The sequence below is a fragment of the Grampus griseus genome (genome assembly GCF_964374135.1).
Source record: "Grampus griseus genome assembly, chromosome: 1".
Classification (NCBI taxonomy): domain Eukaryota; kingdom Metazoa; phylum Chordata; class Mammalia; order Artiodactyla; family Delphinidae; genus Grampus; species Grampus griseus.
The window spans coordinates 65632575-65653714 of NC_139017.1; the positions used below are offsets into that span (position 1 = coordinate 65632575).

A 21140-nucleotide genomic window follows, 5' to 3' on the forward strand; every position below is an offset into this window, starting at 1 on the left:
CTAAAAATTCCTGCCAAATAAAACATAACTCTCAACTTTTAGGTTGTGAATAATATTTTAGTCAGCAGGGCAAAGTTTTCTAATAGCGTGACTTTGTCTGACTAGGTAGCTGTGGATTCAGAAAAACACAGGATTCAAACACTGATCTTCCAGTTAAAAGCCAGGGGTCAGGTTCCCCGTTTTACTTTATCAGGTCTGTCATGGTGCCTGGGAGAATCTTGTTCTATTGTCTCTAGACCATGAAGAGGATGGAAAGGAACATGGTCAGGGGACCACTACAGAAGCACTTTGATTTGGAGAGGGAGAACGCCAAACAGGCTGAAGCCAAAGACTGCAGAGACTAGAGGATATCTGCCTATACCATGTGAGGTTGTTGACCAGGGAGCAGAGACGGCTCCAAAAAGAACTGCAGAGGTTGCAGCAAGTTAAGCCTTCCAGGATGGGGAGAGGCAGAGCAGGGCAGCAAGCCATCAGCTGGCTAAGGCAAGAGTAACATCCCCTACCTCATGACGAGGGCCCTTTCAGAGATCTGGACACCAAGAAAGTGAGAACTTCTGATCTCAACTTGGATTTTAGGCTGCCCACCCATCCATGTCCCTCTCTCCCTCAATTACACAGCTCCCTGGAGCAGCCCACATGCAAACCATCTTGAGCTAACACTTCTCAGGCTCCCAGTCTTTCAAATGAGCTCTCTCTGGCTTTAAAGCCTTAATGTTCTACTTTCTTATATCTGGGTTGATTTGGTTTCACTTCTTTTCTATGCCTGGTCAACAAGCATTCATTGAGTAACTATTAATGTGCAAGTTGTCTTATGAAAAGGAAGTAAAACAAAAAAATTTCCCTGGGATTGGCGACCAGAGAGAATTGTGTAACGATGGCTGACCTCTGATAGGGCTGAGCAAGGAGCACTTGGCTGTTTTCAACACTCACTAATATGAGAGTCAGGCCCTTCCTTTCTTCTGCAGAAAGTGAATTTGTCAACTACCCTCCTTGTGCTCCAAAGTATATTCACACAAGAGCTTACAGATTTTGCTTAGATTAGAAAATGTTGCACAAGCGATTGTTGCGTATTGGTACTGTGATTTCTTTGTCTTCTTAAGCCAAAGGGCAGATATTTCTGTCATTTACCCAAAGAGGCCTCTTTACTCAGAAGCTGTGAGCTCATATCCTTTGTAATAATTCCCTCCCATAAAACCTTCTGTTGCCAAAGAATAATCCTTTCCAAATGTGCACATCACTTAGAAGACTATCCAATGAACACAGACTATATAGTTAAGTAGTTATAACAAGAATAATGCTACTAACTTCATACACTCATTTCTAGTTAGTAGCTACTGATTATCACAGAAGGAAGGGCTACACAATGCTATCCAGAATCTCAGACCTTCCAAAGCTGTCTACACCATTCAGTAAAAAGAGAAGGAAATAAAACTGCCTGCTCAGTGATTCCATCTTCGTCCATTAAACCATGGTGGCTAAGAATACAGACTCTGGACCCAGATTGCCAGGGTTGAAATCCTGACTCTATCACTTACCAGCTGTGAGGCCTTGGGCAGCTTACTGGACCTGTCTCTGCCTCAGTTTTCTCCAGAGTAAAATGTAAATGATGTTTCCTACCTCATAAAGTCATTTGAGGATGCAGTGAGTACTTGAAACAGTACCTAAATGCAAAATAAGTGCTATATAAGTGTTTGCTCTTATCAGTCAATCAATCCTGTAAAAGATTGTTACAGGATTAAAACTCTTCTGTTTTGTTGAAAGTTGCCATAGTTATACAGTTTGTAGAAACTAGTTCTATTTTTCCCATAACAAAATAATCATATGTTAATATTCAGCATAGAATGGATCTATCTCAGCTCTTCAAAACTATGGTCGCTTCTTACTTAAGGCAGGTGCAGGAGCCCTGAAAATGACGTAGCATGTTCAAGAGGAAATCCAAGTATCACAATTTAATGTAAAATCATTTAGGTCTCCACAGCTAATAGGTGGACACAAGACCCTATAGTAATATCCAGGCATCTGGCCTAAGAATTATTTCTAGCCTCCAGCTTTGGGTTTTAAAGAGGAGAAACTGAGCAAATAACTGAACTTCCTTGTCTGTAATAAATGGTTAAACCAAACTAGAATGAGAGGTCACAGAATGGAAAAGAATCTTAGAAGCCATTTGGTTGAATCCCACTTCAGGTCTCAAAAAGGATGCTGAAGACCAGATATCTACTCTCTATGGGGTGTTCAGAAGACCAGGTCCGAGGGAGGTGGCTGGCCTTGATGACTAGAGAGTTTGTGTCAGGGACAGGTGGTATAAAAGGAGTCTGGACAAGGAGGCAGCAAACTTTGATTCAGGGGCCTCTGTCTCTATTTCCTTTAGAAAGTCACATCCTCTCTGAGCCTCAGACTTCTTGACAGTAAAATTAGGGAAGAAGGAAGGAAACAATATGAATTAAGTGTCAGTATTTATCAGGCACTGTACTAGGCAATATATTGCCATGATTCACTTAATGAAATTGTTATTGAGATTCAACTACAGGATACATGCCAGTTGGTGGATTTTTTATTTTTTTATAAACTTATTTATTTTACTTTTGGCTGCATTGGGTCTTCGTTGCTGCGAGTGGGCTTTCTCTAGTTGTGGCGAGCGGGGGCTACACTTCGTTGCGGAGCACAGGCTCTAGGTGCACAGGCTTCAGTAGTTGTGGCTCACAGGTTCTAGAGCGCAGGCTCGGTAGTTGTGGCGCACGGGCTTAGTTGCTCAGCGGCATGTGGGATCTTCCCGGACCAGGGCTCGAACCCGTGTCCCCTGCATTGGCAGGTGGATTCTTAACCACTGTGTCACCAGGTGGATTGTTTAACATGCATATTCCCAGTCTTCATCTGTAGAGATTTGGATCAGTAAGTTAGGAGTTAGGCTCAAAATCCACATTTTTAAATGAGCTGACACTAAGGCAGATTATTCTGAGACAGGTGTTTTGTGGGCCAGACTTTACAAAACCCCATTACAGCATCTCAGATAGACACAGGAATGCAAATATGAAAAAACATGGTCTGTGCCCTCAAGATGCTCACATTTAAATTGGAAGTTAGCCATGCTTGCAAAAAATTATCACAGAAAATACTAATTGCTAAATTAGAGTTGTTTTCAAAGTAGAACAAGAGCATTGAAAGTTTCCTATGTCTATCAAAGGGGCTCAGGTGAGATGTCCCAAAAGAGGCAGTGTATGAGCAGAATCTTAGAAGAGAAAGAGAATGAAGATGGGTGGGGTAGGGGGGTGGGCAGCTTGTCACGAGGACACGTGGCAAGGCCACTCCTGGCAGTAGGAACACTATGTACAAAGGCGCATGCATGAGAATGATTTGCTACAGGTTGCTCAACCTGCAGGGGTGTAAGGGGTGACGAGAAGGTGTAGGTGAAATGTTTACAGACAAAGCAGTGTAGGCAGTGTCTCCAGTCATGAATAGTTTCATAGGTCTTGCAAGAGTTTAAATCTCACCCTACAGGGTTTGGGAGTAGGGAGATTACATGTCCACGTGTGAGAAGGATTACTCAGCTGTAATGTTTAAGGTAGACCAGATAGGAGAATTCCAGAGTGTAGGCCAGGGTTTAAAGGCCTAAACTAGGGCATTGGCCAGGTGAAAAAAAATGAGTTTCTTAAGATATTTAGGAAGTGAAATTACATCTTTTTTATTTAACATCTTTATTGGAGTATAATTGCTTTACAATGGTGTGTTAGTTTCTGTTTATAACAAAGTGAATCAGCTGTACATGTACATATATCCCCATATCTCCTCCCTCTTGCATCTCCCTCCCTCCCACCCTCTCTATCCCACCCCTCTAGGTGGACACAAAGCATGGAGCTGATCTCCCTGTGCTATGCGGCTGCTTCCCACGAAATTGCATCTTAAGTGTACAAGCATTTCGAGATATTTAAGTGGGGAATTATCAGAGCTTTATGATTAATTATATGTTCAAGGTAAAAAAAAACAGAGTCAAGAATATACTGCCTGGCACAAAGTAGGCACTCATACATCCTTGTTAAACTGGATAACTAGATGGACACACACACACACTCACACACACACACACACACACACACACGCACTCAAGAAGACAACAGAAGAAGAGCGACCCCAAAAGGACTATCTCTTTCCTTGACTACCTCACCAAGAAGTTATTTGATGAAAGAATATTAGGAGTTTAATGTAAACTCTAGGCCCTTTATCTGGTCATAAGTCCTCTGCCTGGTGCCTACTAACCCATGTAGATTTAGGGAACTCACTCGCATTAGAGCAAACTAGTGCAAGACTTTCAACTCTAAGTGACCAACTCATGAGACATCTTGAAAACAAACCGGGTTTTCTACAGCAGCTATGACTACAAGATGCTGAAACATTAACTCAAAGAGCAAAAAACCCACTTACTCATGGCCGGCAGCTGCAACTTTTGGCTCAGGTGGGTAGGAGGTCACGTAATTGAGGTGAATGAAACAATAGGGCACCAGCTCTGTGTATCACTCACACCCAGTCATTTTCTTTTGAAAACACCATGCTTGCCAAATAAAACATTCAGACAAAACCTCCACGGGCCAAGTCCGTTTAAACCTCTGACCTTGGTGTTTCTAAATCCTCTTTCACATATTTGAGGTAAACATTGGGGACCTGCTTTAGGTTTTTCTGTTTCCATTCATCATGCCAGATCAGCCTATTGTGTAATGTGATCCAATGGTATTCATATACTCTTTCTCCACCCAGAGAACTAGCTTCAATCATTCTTTTCCTTCTTCTGTTACTGTATTCGTTTTTTAGGGCTACCCTAACAGCACCACAAACTGGGTGGCTTAAGCAACAGGAGTGTCTTCTCACATTTCTGGAGGCTTGAAGTCCGAAATCAAGAGTCGGTTCCTTCTGAAGGCTGGGAAAGAAGGATCTGTTCCAGGCCACCCTCTTTGGCTTGTCGATGGCCATCTTCTTCCTGTGCCTCTTCCCATCACCTTCCCTCTATCTGAGTCTCTGTGTCCAAATTTCTCTTTATTATAAGGACACCAGTCATATTGGACTAGGGCTCACCCTAATGACCTCATCTTAACTTGATTATCTCTGTAAAGGGCCTGTCTCCAAATAAGGTCACATTCTGAAGTACTGGGGATTAGGACGTCTACATATGACATTTGGGGAGGATACAATTCAACCCATGACACCTATTAATTAACTCGAAACAGGTATCATCAAGAAAAAGTTCTCCTCTTACTTTGAGAAGGGAAGTCAGAAGAGACCAGAAGATGTTCTTATGTTCTCATCACAGGGAGGACAGAAGCACAGGGTTCTACAGGCTAATAAATTTAGGTAAGAAAATGCTTACTAAACTCATGGATATGGCTTCTTCCCAAATGACCTCTTTACATCGTCCTCTCCTTGAGAAAGTGCTGCCTTTTTCTTCTTAAGGAAAGAGACATTTTTCCACGTTGTTACCACCCATTCTCACCCTTCATGCTCTTCCCACTCACTTTATTACCTCACCTAATACCACACTGAAAGGGGCCATGGTCTAATAACTTGAAAATGCTAAATATGAGTCTCTTCATCTGTTTTCAGAGATGTCTCTTCTTTTTACCTCCTTTCCCAGAGCACTGACAACAAATACGATCCAAGAAATATACAAAACCAAGTCCCAAATGCCTCCTTTCCATCACACTGGTCCCGAGGACTCCATGAAAAGCAAAAGGCAGTCGCTATCTCAAAATAACAGAACTTCCCACTTTATAGAAGAGAAGCCGCAAGCCCAAGAGAAATATTCTATAAACCCACTGAAGGGCAAAGACTCCAACAAGGGCATCTCTCTTCTATGTCAAGATCAAGACGTCTCCACTCACACCCTAGACCAAGGCCCCAGTTCCACCCCAGCTGGTGGTAGCAGAATGGCACACAGCGATGAGACCAGATCAAATGATGCCAACAAAAGGCCAGACCACACCACTGGGAAACAAATTCCCCTGAATCCCATGGAATGTGGAGGGAACTTCAAAGGCGAGCCCAAAACATCAACCTATTCAGAGTTGTTTGCAAAGGCCAGAAACACTCACTACCTCCGGCACCAGGTCCCCCCTGAGTCTGAGATTGCTTAGCATTGGGGAGATCTCTGGGCACAAGGAATCCTCACAGTACAGAGCAGAAAAGGGGTGTAAAAACAGGGTGACCACCTAAGTTACTTCCTCTCTAACCATCTAACATATCCTCACAATAACATATGCTATAATCACTAAATAAAAGTATTTGTCAAGCAACTGTAGTAAGCAATACAAATATATATATGCAATACATATATGTGTGTGTGTGTATATATATATATATATATACTTTTTTCTTAAAACCTAGGTTTTTGTCCTTTTATGGGAATATAATCTTTCACTGAATGAGCAATGTTGGCATGAAAAATGAAGGGAGAGATGAATCTTCCGAAACCATTTTAAGCAATGTACACACGTTGTTAATATCATCAAAATTATGAATCTACATTGATGTCTAGAGTTTTCCTGAAAGGTAAAATATTAAGGATCCTATTTATATTTGCCACCCTTTTCTTATAGGAGATTCTTATGGTGCCACCTGCTGGCAAAATGGCGTGGCTCCTCTGTTTGTTTTAGTTTCACGTATAAAGGTAAGAATAGAAACTCAATTGAAAATATGTACATAATATGGTCTATAAATAAAAACTCCTCTCCCACCACAGCTCTGTGCTCTTTTTAGAAGCCCTTTCCTTTCTTCTTTTATTTCCAGATAGCTCCATTTTGGTTTTCTCATTCCCACGTTCTTTTTTTTTAACATCTTTATTGGAGTATAATTGCTTTACATTGTTGTGTTAGTTTCTGCTTTATAACAAAGTGGATCAGCTATACATATACATGTATCCCCATATCTCCTCCCTCTTGCATCTCCCTCCACCCTCCCTCATTCCCACTTTCAACCTGCTCTTATCAAACTTTTTGGATCCTAAAAAATGAAAAAGGAACAGTTTATAAGAAACGTGTCCCCTCTAACATTTTCTTCCAAGAAGCAAAGCAGTGGGGGAAAGCAGGCCAGGGGCAACAAAATTGACTGATGAATACCTAATTTATTTACACCATCCACGACTGTGCTGGTAGGAATAGGAACACCCAGGGTGGAGAAACTCCTTTGTAAACTTCCCAGTCCTTTATTGTGTGTTCTTTCTCATTGTCTATCTCCATTACAATCACTCCTCAAGGATGAGTTCTCAAAATGATTCACCCCACTTCTAAATGGGTCTTTTCTCTGTGCTGGCCATAACTTCAGGACAGGGTCATTGTCAAGGCAGCAAGGACCTGGCCCCATCTTAGTCGTCTCCTCCACTTGATTAATCACCCCTGTTCCAAGTACACCTCAGTCTCATGAACTTGAGAAATAAGCATTCTGCATGTTCCTTCTTGTTATCCTGCTTGTATCTTCATATATCTGATGGACCCAGATCTGCCTGTATCTCTAACTCCAAAATTTTATACATTCTATTTCAAATGACATTTCATGAACTGCAACAAAATTGTGCATTTACAAATCTTCTAACATCATAGATTTTATTCTTATCATTTAGTCTAATACATTTCCTTCTTCAATATGAGGGATACAATACTTTTATTGATACAACTCAACACAACCAGAGGGAAAGCTGTTGCACGGGTCCTTGCTTGTCCTAACCCATTAAATTCTATAGAACAGTTTAAATCCTTAATCTTCACAAGCCACACTGAGTTCCAGGATAGCTCTCACCCAATCAGCTTAAAGTCATTCATTCATACCAGAGGTCTCATCTGGGGATAGATGTGCTCCCCAAAAGACATTTGATAATGTCCAGAGATATGTTTGGTTGTCACAACCCAGGTGAGGGGGGTAAAAGACCCTGACCTAGAGACAGTAGCACTGACATATGTACACTACCAAATGTAAAATAGATAGCTAGTGGGAAACAGCTGCATAGCACAGGGAGATCGGCTTGGTGCTGTGTGACCACCTAGAGGGGTGGGATAAGGAGGGTGGGAGGGAGATGCAAGAGGGAGGGGATATGGGGATATATGTATACATATAGCTGATTCACTTTGTTATACAGCAGAAACTAACACACCATTGTAAAGCAATTATACTCCAATAAAGATGTAAAAAAAAAAAAGGAGTTAATCTCTTAAGGGAAAACTACCTTCAGTTAATACAGAACTCTCCTTTATTTGGTCATTCATTCATTGCATATTTATTGGGTACTCTATCCAAAGTCCCAATCCCAGGTGTTGGGAACACTGAAAACGTACATATAAAACCCTCCCTCTTGGAGCATTTACTTTGACAGACAAAACAATAAGAAAGTAATTATTCTATTAATTTTTAGCATTTACTTTGACAGACAAAACAATAAGAAAGTAATTATTCTATTAATTTTTAATCATGGTTATGATGAGTGTTAGAAAGAAGTACAGGTGCTAAGAAAGCCTAAAACATATGTGCTGACCTAGTCTGGAGAGTCGAGGGAGGCTTCTAGGAGGGCTGATGATCAAGCTGAGTCCGATGGGAAGGAGAAATCGGCCAGGGAAAAGGAAGGAGTGAGGTAGAGAGTTTCCGGAAGGAAGAAGAACCTGCATGAAGGACCTTAGGAGAGAAGCTGCGTGGGGTAATGGGGGTCCTGAAAGAAGAGCAGTATGGTTGGAGCTTAGAAAGAGAAAGGGAGGGGCTGGGAATGAGCTGAAAAGGTTTGTAGAGAAGGCAGGGGCCTCACTACTGAAAGTTTTCCGTTAAGCAACATTAAAATAACATACTTTGGGAGATTTATATAATTATTTCCAAGGCTTATGGTAGCACAATGATATCTCGGGAATGGATTCAGAGACTGGGGCTTTTGCTGGAGCAGCTGTAACTAGATAGGAAATGGGAATGTTCTTAACTCACACCAACCCAAGACAAGTGAGGTTCTGGTGCTGTTCACCTAGTACCTTACACGAAACAAAACTTACCAATCTGGGCTTCCCTGGTGGCGCAGTGGTTGAGAGTCCGCCTGCCGATGCAGGGGACATGGGTTCGTCCCCCAGTCCGCGAAGATCCCACATGCCGCGGAGCGTCTGGGCCCGTGAGCCATGGCCACTGAGCCTGCGCGTCTGGAGCCTGTGCTCCGCCACGGGAGAGGCCACAACAGTGAGAGGCCTGCGTACCGCAAAAAAAAAACACAAAAAAACGTACCAATCCTGTGTTCATTTGTTATATCTCCAGGATTACATATACCTGGAAAGTAAGCCAGAGGAAGGGAGTGGGACAGACTGCTGAGCAGTGTCCTTGCAAATTATTTAAAAGAAAAGAATCCCATGATAGCTGTCTTCTTCCCTCAAGCTCTATGGAGTTCAACTTAGCACACGCTGTGTCAACACAAGTATGCATCTCTAATCTCCTGGGACCTTGAAAATGGAATGGTAACAAACCCCTCAACCATAACTAATTCAACATGTGTTATAGACATCGTTTGGCATAGAGTTATTATTAGTCTAGTTTTCCAAATGGAATTGAAGAACAGACACATCCAAACCCAGGTTAGACAGACAGTGAAGGGCTAAGTCTTGTGCCTGCTAGAGCAGCTCATCCTATCCAAATTACTGCACAGGACAAAGAACTGAATCTCCATTATAAGCTCAAACATTCATATGAGTATAGATACACATATGCACAAGCATGTACATTTATACATATGTGAATAGACACAGATATTCATTACCATATTTTATCTGACCCAAAATGCCATATTTTATAGGATGCAATATTATGTCATGTACTAGTGAGAGGAAAAAATGTTGTCAATTAAATTATGACATGCTATTGACTATAAGATGCATCATAATTTCAAAGAAATGAAAACATGAAAATGAAAATTTCAGAACTGACAAAATGAGGTGTATCTGAGTGTGCATATCGTGTGTGCGACACACACATACACATACTTTTTAAAAATATCCCTCACCTATGAAGAACCAAACATGTTAGAACTAAAATAAAACCTTTGGTGATAGTCTTCTATCACCCAAATCATAAGAAACCAGAAAAAAGATTACATGAACTAAAAATTAAGATTACGCTGAAATCCCTTTATTTCCACTTAAGTCCCACTTAATGCATGAAGCCTTTTCCAACAGACCTCCCTCTCCCGGCACTGCTGGGACACCTGCCATCTGCACTATACAATTCTACATTTGAGGAGAGAAAGTCTTGTTTTGACCTCTCGTTGTTTCTGTATTTAAATTGTGTTTTCCTGCCAAGAATTAAGGTCCCTGCAATGTCTGTGTGGGGGGGATGGGGTGACTGGCGTCGTGTTTTCTATCTGTCCCCTGGAGTTTAGCGTGAGCCGCCGTAAATACCCTGGCTCTTGACTTGCCTCCCATTGCTGTAAAATACAGAAAGTGAGTGCCCTCAATAGGTTGTTCATTGGTGTTCTTGGAGATTTTCAAAAGGGAAAAAGGCCATATAGGAAAATCAATTTAAGATTTCTCACTGTGACCACCAATTCCCCTTTTACTAAATTCTTTACTTAGTTTTAATCCAGGAATATTTATGAAATAACTGCTAGGCCGTGCTGGGCTAGGTGCTGGGGATACAAGGGGAGGAACTAACGCTTGCTGCTTGCTGAGCACTCACCCTGTGCCAGATGACGGCCTGAAGATGCTCAGAGAGAGAGGAGCGGGACAGATACACCAACAAGCAAGGACTATGCACGCTGATCTTCTCACGTGACACAAGGAAGGTCTGGCAAATAGGTTTGTTTCTCATGGGCCATAACTGCAGCTGTGTTGAGAAGAATTCTGAAGCCCTAACACTTAACAACATATCTGAACCCTTGTAAGGCGTGATTGTGAAGGAATTCCTTAAAAGAGCACAGCTGAGCAAAGGAAAGAAGATAAGTCACTCGTTAACAACTTGCCATATTTTCGTAGTTTTAGCCAGGGTCATAAAGACATACTTTTTAATTATTTTATGATTGAATAATGTATGCTAATTGTTGGCTTTTCGAAAGTACAAAACATGTTACAGGGAGCTAAAAATGATAGATAGTTCCACAGATAGGAGAAATGCTGTTAACATGTTAGCATATTTCTTTCCAATCTTTTTCCTAAGCATCATCAAAAAGGAGAAACATTTCAACAACCATAATTATAAGAGAAATCTTCATCTTTTGGTTTCTGTTAAGGAATGGAGAACAGTTCCCAAAGCATATTCATAGAGCACTCTTACCACAAGATACTCTCAAAAAGGAGGTCCGTGTTTAAATATATCTAGGATACACTACAGCCTGTATCCCCATCCTAGGTTTGGGTGAGGGGTGGTGGTAACATGGTATTAGTGTAACCAAGCAGGACCCTATGGGCCTTCCCGGGACAGACCCCACCTCCACCCCATGTCCTCTGTCTGCCTTTTATCTGTAAAAAAAATTTTAGCCTCCTAGGCCTTCCCCGTGTTCCAAAGAATAAATTCAATCAGAGAAGTGAGAAAGTGCAGAAACAAAGGAAAACAGTCAAGCAAGACAAAATAATAATAGTTTAACCACTAAACAAAGTCAAGGGCCTTTAGTTCCTCCTCAAGGGCTGTAGATTACATTCTGAGCCATATTCTTTGAGCTGTTTTGCAGATACTGAAACACCCACCAGGTGGAAGAAATTAACTGTATGAAGATCCCAGACAGGTTGAAAAAAGAAGGTTGATGATGTTGACTTCCAATTACCTCACCACCAAGCAATCAGAAGAATATCCAAGAGCTGATCACATACCCTGCAAACCTCCCCCTCACCCTGTCTTTAAAAACCTTTCCCTGAAAGCCTTCAAGGGGTTCAAGTCTTTTAAGCACTAGACACCTGGACTCATTGCTTGGTTTCCTTCAATAAATGCTGAACTTTCCTTCACCATAACCCCGTGTTGGTAGATTGGCTTTAGTGCACACAGGTGAGCAGACCCAAGTTTGGTTCAGTAACACTAGCATAGCAAAGATTTTGAGAAGTTCCACAGAAAAGAAACATATTCTCATGAAGACTTCTCTTTTTTCTTACTGTCTTCATTCCTTCCCTTCTTCTTTTCTCTCTCTCTCTCTCTCTCTCTCTCTCCCTCCTTTCCTCTCCTCCTTCCTTCTTTTCTTGCTTACTTGCTTGGATTACCAACTAACACCTTGCAGCAGATTTACATTCCTGCGGAATACACTTGGGAAATACTTTCTCAGTTGATGTTCCCAGGTTTCCAAATTTATATGCTTCCCAGGTCCAAGCAGCCAAGGTGAGGGAAGCAAGCCTACCTCAAGCAAGACGGTAAGTGGTAGGATGCTTGCCTTGTACCTAGTGGTACTTGCTGAGGTATATTCCCTCAGAAAATACTGTGTAAGCTGAATAAGGTTACCGAGTAAAACCCTACCAGGCTGTACCTACTGGAATTGGTAGGAAAAAGTCAAAGTGAAGAACTAATAAGGTTTGAAAACTCTTTAAACTTTCCATTTACATAGAGATCTGCTATCTTCATTTTCCAAACCTAAAATTTCTCTTCTATGATCCAAAGTGAATGCATTTTTATAATTAAGACATATTTCTTACCCACCAACAGTATGATGGGTACCAGCAGCCTCCAGACTGAAGGAGGCAGAACTCCAAATATCAGGTTGGTCATCACTGCACCTGGGCATTCAACACTGGAACGTGAGCCTTAAGGATGCAGACAGAGGTGCTGTGAGGACATTAAGTCATCAGATTTGTCCCAAGTTGTTATCATCTGCAAGATACCATCCTAAGCAAATGTTCTTTTAATTTTCCTTCAAACTGGATATCTGTTTAGTTTAACAACCATATATATGTGTCCACTATATGAAAGGAGCCTGGAATATAAAAGAAAACTTCCACTTTCCAGAAACTTCTAGTATAAAAACATTGACAGCTATCCTGTGCCTTTACCCAAGAAATGGCTGGGGGTGGGGCAGTGGTCCCAGAGGTGTAATATCCATCACCTCTAGCTTGAGGTAGGAGCTTTCCACACCAGGGAAGCCTCAAAATGAGACGCTTAGCCTGGGTTCCATCCCACTGGTAAATTCTGCCCCTGTAAAGAACATCTCAGTCTGCACAGAATTTGTGTTGGCTTTTAGCTGTTTTATTCTGTATAAAGGTACAGCTTGACCTTTAGTGATTTATTACCCACAGCAGAATTGCTTCACTGTTTTATCTAGTTTAATTTTGGGTGATTCAGTTTAATTATTGAGCATTTATTTTTAAAATATATTTATTATTTGTAATCTTAATTTATTTTTAATCTTAATTTATTTTAATAATAATTTTAATAATTATATGTTATATAACTGTATGTTACATGATGTTATATAATTATTATAGTAATGATGTTCTATAGTTCTAATTATCATATATAATAATATAATTATTATTTTAAATAACAAATTATTTTAATCTTAATTTTTAATCTTATTTTTATTCATTTAAGTGAGGAATAGAAAATGCCAATGTGAGTGAAATAGTCCATGTTTGGCCTATGCCCCAAATAAAAGACACCTATGCCTTCCTTACCCCAGTCAGCAGTATAGAAATCTGTTAGCCCTTAATGCAGATCTCCTGTTGAGTTCCATACATGGTTAAATAAGAAGCTCATAATAGCCTCCAGGGAAGGTCAGGTGAATCGTCTTAGACTCAACATCATGGCCTTTGGCAACTCATTATTTATTTTTAATTTATTTTAATAAACACTAATACAGCAGTAGCTACAATATCCCAGATACTGTTCTAAGCATTTTATAAATATTGACCCAGAACTTTCCCCACAAAGAGTAATGAGTCCTATCTCAAGGAGAGCTGAGAGAGTTGAGAGCTCTGTGTTTCTATCTTATTTTTAGAACTAACACTCTGTCCTTAGTTGAGGAAATCTTTGAACTAAAATTCAGAGTCTCCAACACATAAATTAATATTAGACAAAAAATAAGTAGACAGGAAGTCACAGCCTAGTAAGCCCCACATTTAAATCCCACCATGGGCTTACTTCAAGGAAAAAGGCAGGTGAACCTGAGACTTTCTATAAGAGGTGTGTTGAACTATTAAAATCTGTTACCCTGCTTCTATGAAACCAGACAACTACCAATAGCATAATTCTTTGAAAGGAATTATAACATTGTATGTCAACTAGAATTCAATTTTTTTTAAAGGAATTTTCTAGTTTAGTTCTTTCCCAGGTCCTTCCTCATCAAGAAAGCCAACAGGTACTTCCCTGCTGGTCCAGTGGTTAAGACTCCATGCTTCCAATGCAGGGGGCAGGGGTTTGGTCCCTGGTCAGGGAACTAAGATCCCCCCATGCCGTGTGACCAAAAAAAAAAGAAAGAAAGAAAGAAAGAAAGAAAGCTAACAGACTCTTCAGAAAGGAATATTCTATCATTAACTTATTGCCCTTTTGTAGAACACTGAGTCTCAAAACGTCCCTTGGCAACTGTGGCTTAAGTGAAAGTCCAAATACCCTCCAGAACAGAGAGTGAATAACATTTTCTGACCTCAACCAGCACAAGCCTAGTTTGTACAGGCTAAGCAAGAGTGACTGAAATCAAAAAACTGACCAGAGAAAGAGAGGGAAACAAATGAAAGTGACACCACTACCACCCAACCTCGCTTCAAGCTACAGAGTCTATTATACGTGCATGTAGGAGAACTAAACCTTAAAGACTGTGAACAGCAGTGCTAGATAATTACACAAAATGGAGATAGATCTGAAAGGAAGATCGGCATAAAAAAAATAAAGCATTAATAGGCAAATTTTAAGGTGACAATAACTGGCGATGGTGATATTATTACAGCATATACATTGAAGGAATATGCTTAGGAAAGTACAAGGAGGATGAAATGTATTGAAGAGGAGGCACAGAAGCCAACACACTGGTCCAGGACTGGTTAGGTGTTGGAAAGACCCAGCTCAGAGACACGAAGGTGGAAAGATTAGTTGGAACAGGTAGTAGCTTGTGGCAGACCCAGGACTCACTGCTTTTATATCTTACTAGAAGGGACCCCATGAGATAAAATCTAGAGAAGCATGTTAAGAAAACAAATATCTGGCCCTGAAAGCAAACAGAAAATAAGGCACTAAGATCCTACAAATAGCGTTAGTTCTACATGTGGTGAAGGAAAGGGACAAAAATCAGGAAACAGGCTAAAATTTTAAAAGCTCAGCAGAGCCGCCTAGGAACAGTAAAACCTCAAAGTAAATATAACACTATTAGCATAAATTATTCAAAGCTTCCAACCTGCAAACAATGAGAAAGGGTAGTTTGAGGAATGCTTGGCAGAACAGGAATTGGTTTTCACGGTGTCCCCTGAAGCCAGAATCCGGAAACACTAAGAGCAGCTTCAGTTCAGGTATATGTTAGGGATGATTTTCTAGCTGAGATAAATCTATGACAAGGGGGAGACTCTCCCTAGGATGAAGTTTACATAGGCCTAAAGAAATTCCAGAGCAAGAGACAGTGGCAAAGGCCACAGTGGCATCAGGCTAAAAATGTCTTGAACCCTTTTGGGATGGAGAAACCCAAAGGAAGAGCAAGAGATCAGATCTTGGAGAAGGCCAGACAATTAGCTGTGTGCTTGGGACACACCTACCACAAATATGTCACTAGACAGAGCCCAGTGTAACCGTGCAGCTGGGGACACAGTACTTAAGGGGAAAAAGAAGTGAAAAGGTCTTAAATAGGCACAGAAGGAAAAGAGGGAATTTCAAGCAAAGGCCAGGTGACTGGCCACTATTGTAAACTTTTTAATTTGCAAGATTAAATGCTTCAAATGCTCCTCTCTGACAAAATATGCTTAGGTGCATTTTCCTCCATATATGGTGAAATGTCTTCCATAAGTTAAACTCCAGATAGCTGACAGAAAGCCCAGCATCCGGTGAAGCTGAAAACTATAAGATTTTCTCTACTCTCATTTTTTCACTGTCTACTCTCTTCTCCCCATTTATCACCAAGTCCTCTGCTACAATCTTTGGTGGGAAAAGCAATGTGGGTCCTGATATTTGTTTAGGGTGGTTGTGACAGGCTCAGGATTTGTTTGTAGTTTCTAAAGTGTTTCAATAGGGTGGAAATGATCAGCTGTGTTAACTGCTACTGATGGATCATTGCAAGTAGCAATGAAGGTCATTGTTGTCCATGATAAGAACTGTTTTGGTAGAGGGGTGAAAGTGAAAGTCTGATTAAAGTGTATTTAAGAGAGGAAGAGAGGTGAGGCATTGGATACAGAGACTAAAGACAGGTCTGAGTTTTGCTACAAAGAAGAGCAAATAAATGGAATAGTAAGTTGCTTAGGGAAATGGGATAACAAAGAGTTTTTTGTTTGATTGATTTTTTTGTAAAGAAGGAAGACACTGACACATTCATTCATTCCAGGAATTACTAATTTCCTATTCCATCCCGAAAAACAATCCAATTTTTGTAGTGTCCTCGAGACTTTGAACCCCATGAAAACATTCATGTCTAGCAGCATTTCTCATAGTAGAAATTGTCCTTTCATATTATGGCAATACCTGTTCCTACTTATTCACCCTATTCAACATCCCCACACTTTTATCACCATTATTTCATAAATCAAGGACAAAACTAGGCCCAAAAATGAAGACTTTAACTCCAATGAATACATCTAGAATAAGAAAGTTATCTTGAAAAGAGGTCAGAAAAGAATGCTTCGTATTCGGCAGAGGATTAAACATGATTCCAGCATTTAGATGTGCAGTCGGATCTCCTAAAACTGTAAGTGAAACATAAACATGGTATTGTTAGCTACAGCTAGAAAGTCATCCAAGATTATGACAGCAACAAAAAAAAGAAACAGCATTCTTCATTTCAAAAGAAGAGAGCCAAAGGAATTGAAATACAATATCATCAGGTTGTAATAGGGAAGAAACCTTGTATTCTATTACAAGTTAATCACTAAAAGGATGTTGCCTATAAGCTTAAATTATACATAATGGCCCATCTCTGCGAACCCTGCCTCCCAGGTAATGAGCATTAAGCTAAAATACTTTTGTTTATCTTGCAGGAAACCTCCTGGGAGGCCCACCTGTGATTGGCTGCAGGATGGACAAAATTAACACATCCCCCTCCTGGCCAAAACCAGGTCTTTAGCCCCTCCCCTGTTAGTAGGAAAGAAGCCTGACTTCTCACTCAGGGAAGATGGTTCTTTGAGACGCAAACACTTTCTCAGTCGGCTGGCTTTCCAAATAAAGTCTCCATTTTTTGCCCCAGCAACTCGTCTCTCAGTTCATTGGCCTGTTGTGCAGAGAGCAGTATGAGCCTGGACTCTGTAACAAATTGAGGTGAAGCCAGCCAGGAACCTTGCTGCCCATGGCTGGCCAGCCCTGGTCAGCGAGTTTGGGGGTAAGGCCCTAGCAGCTCCCGGGACCACTTGTCTTGAGGATCTTCCTCTCAAAGTTCCCCCGAAGCAGCACCGGCTGCCCCAGCACTTGGCAGTGGGAGAAAGGAATCGATGTTTGGGAGCCGACGGACTCCACACAGCAGGGTAAGTTGCTCTGGTGTGGACAGCCAGAAACTTTACTCCTCTCTGAGGCTTTTTTCTCCAGAATAAGCCAATTTGTTTTGTATTTGAGTGACATACCCTGTTGGAGAGAGGAAAGTACTTTGACTCTATTTGTGAACGAGTTTGTTTGTTACATTGGTTACTAGCATTTGTGTGCACCATTTTGTTTTGTCTTTGTATTTCTGTTTTTTTAAAAATGGGGAATGTTTCAACTATCCCTAAAGAAATTCTTCTGAGGCGCATTTGGGATCAGTGGTCTGACTACAGCTAGGAACCCATGACTAAGAGGAAGATGAACCATGTGTTGCCCCCAGTACATGTTTGGATCTCCACAAAGGGTTTAGGCAGGCTTATCTTGGGACCCCGTGTACCACGTACTGCCACTGCTGCTGTGCTAATTACATTGTTTGTAGTCTCCTGTGTTGTTGGTATATGTAAAACCCCAAGACCAAACTTGAGGGTTTATTTAGGGTTTTCCGGGGTTTTTTGTTTGTTTGTTTCATTTTGTTTTGGTACCATTTCTCCAGTTACAGCCAAATCAGTTTTGTGATTTTTAAAACCTTTACTGATGTCAGATGGAGGAAATGAACAGAAAAAAAACTCTGTTCTTGTCTGAGAGTGGGACATTCCCAGGGAGAAGAGAAAAGTCCCATTTGGTTCCTAAAATCACCAAAAACCCCAGCCCAGAATTCAGCACAGCTGGTTGATGTCAAAACAAAATGGTTAGAGAGGATCAGTTGCTACCTGTGGTTTTACAATAAAGCACTGAGGAATGGGGGCCTTTGAATGGCTCTAAATAATCCTGCAATTAGAGCTACTCTGTGAAAAAGCAGGGAAGAATGATAAAATCCACTATGTGCAAGCATTTGTGCTGTTACATCAGGGAACAAGAGTGAGGATATGTTGCTTCAAACCTTAACTCCTAAGGCTGAGCTAGCTGTCACAGCTGCTCCGACTGTTACGCCAACATATCCAGCCCCTTCCACCACCTCCGGTTTCCTGTTCAGCCCCAATTCCCAACACTGGGGCTCAGGAAGTGGTCAGACTGACTCCCTTCCTTATAAGGTCAATTAGAAAATTCTGTTAGTTCCTGGAGCAGAGGGACCTGGTCTGGTATCATCATCTAAGACCCAACAGGGGACCCACTCCTGGGGCAGGGCAGTTTCCCTTATGCCATTATCCCGTAGGAGGCCTAAATGCAAACTGACAGCCAGCTGGGATTCTACAGATGCATAGTTCTTTCTCCACCTCAGACATTTAATTGGGAAGATCAGAGTGCTCCTTATAGCGAGGCTCCTCTCTGAATTGTTCACTTCTATTTTTGCTACCCACCACACTTTATGGGTAGACATACACATTCTTAGTAATATGATGCTTACGAGAGACGAAAGGAGAATGGTCATTGATAAGGCCAGGAGAGAAGTGTACCAGCTCCACCTAACAGACCCAAATGGTACACCTGAAGCTTGGCAGTACCGACAGCTGAACCAAATTGGGATCCCAATGAGGGAGAAATGCCCTTATTAGAGCACTACTGTAAGTGCATCTTAGCAGGGCTTTCAAAAGGGGAAACCAAGTAAAAGAATTTGGACAAAATTCAAATTCAGCAAAAACCAAATGAAGACTCCTCTGGATTTTTGGAAAGGACTTGTCAGGCCTACACACATTATACTGATGCAGATCCCAAAGCCCCTGAAAATACTAGAAAGATAAATCTGAACTTTTTTGGGCAAAGCACCTCAGATATCAGCAGAAAGTTGAAAAAACTTAGATGGTGCGTTTGGAACAAACTCTTCTCAATTGGTAGACGTTGCTTTTAAAGTATTCAACAACAGGAACAATGACAGAAGAAAGACAGTGCAAAACGAAATGCCGTTTTTCTGGCAGTGGCATTAGATTCCCAGAAGGTAAGTAACACGAAGAGGTAAGCCACCATTGGGGAAGGAATGGTGCACTTACTGCAAGGGGGAAGGGCATTGGAAAAAATAATGCCCTGGGCTTAATAGAAAAGAAAGCAATAAAAGAAAGACAGGAGCCTCTCAGATGGTAGAAAGAGAGGAACACTGATGATAAATGAAGAGGCCCGCAGACTTCCAATTCCAATTTCCCCACAGGAGCCCCAGGAAAAATTGACAGTGGGAAATGAGCTGGTTGACTAATAGTTATGGGTGCAGCATACCATAAACACCAAGGTGGCACAGAAAACATCTCAATCCATGCAGGTCACGGGAGTCTCTGGAGAAGTACAAAATCGTTTGTTCTTAAACAGGACGAAATAGTGGGGTTTCACTCTTTTCTGAATTTTTAATTGAGATATAATTCACATACCATAAGTTTTCCCTTTTAAAAGTGTACAAATCAAGGATTTTTAGTGTATTCACAAAATTCACTATTTAAATTTAGAATATTTTTATCACCCGACAAAGAAACCCTATACCCATTAGAAGTCATTTCCTATTCCTCCATTCCAACAAGCCCTGGAAACCAGTATAGTACTTTCTGTTTCAGTGGATTTACGGGATTTGAGCATTCCATGTAAATGGTATCATAAAAGGGGCCTTTTGTATCTGGTTAATTTCACTTAGCATGTTTTCAAGGTTCATCCATGTTACAGCAAGAATCACAATTTCATTCCTTTTTTTTTTTTAAAACTCTGGACCTGCCGAAGACACAAGACACTTTTGGGTTTTTTTGGGGTACGCGGGCCTCTCACTGTTGTAGCCTCTCCACTTGTGGAGCACAGGCTCCGGACGCGCAGGCTCAGCGGCCATGGCTCACGGGCCCAGCCGCTCCGTGGCATGTGGGATCTTCCCGGACAGGGGCACGAACCCGTGTCCCCTGCATCAGCAGGTGGACTCTCAACCACTGCGACACCAGCGAAGCCCTCCTTTTTTTATTGACGTATAGTTGACTCACAATGCTGTGTTAGATCTGTTATAGAGCAAAGTGTTTCAGTTATATATATTTTCCATTATAATTTATTAGAAGGTATTGAATATGCCTCCCTGTGCTGTAGAGCATATCCTTGTTTTTTATCTATTTTATATATATTAGTATGTATCTGTTAAGCTCAAACTCATTTGTTCCTTCCCAGCTCTTTCCCTTTTGGCAACCATAAATTTGATTTCTATGTCTGGGAGTCTTCCTGTTTTATAAATAAGTTCATTTATATCCTATTTGAGGTTTCATGGATGAATGATATCGTATGATATTTGTCTTTCTGTATCTGACTTACTTCACTTAGTATGATAATCTCTAGGTCCATCCTTTTTGATGCAAACAGCATTATTTCATTCTTTTTTATGACTGAGTAATATTGCGCATATATACCACATCTTTATCCATTCATCTGTTGATGGACGTTTAGGTTGCTTCCGTGTCTTGGGTGTTGTAAACAGTGCTGCTATGAGCATGGGTTGCATGTATCTTTTTCAATTCAATTTTTCATCTTTTCTGGATTTATACCCAGGTGTGTGATTGGGGAATCTTATGGTAGCTCTATTTTTAGTTCTGTAAGGAACCTCCATCCTGTCTTCCATACTGACTGCACCAAATTACTTTTCCACCAATGGAATA

General features: G+C 41.0%; 1 protein-coding gene across 1 annotated transcript; it reads left to right on the top strand.

Moving 5' to 3' along the window:
* Nucleotides 1-239: 239 nt before the first annotated feature.
* On the top strand, nucleotides 240-6211 carry CCDC190 (coiled-coil domain containing 190; the record flags this gene model as incomplete). The annotated part of the gene is given in 6 exon segments (XM_082667305.1): nucleotides 240-326; nucleotides 329-425; nucleotides 5214-5337; nucleotides 5618-6103; nucleotides 6105-6186; nucleotides 6188-6211. Coding segments are annotated over 6 exon segments (900 nt in total).
* Between the last annotated feature and the right edge of the window lie 14929 nt (nucleotides 6212-21140).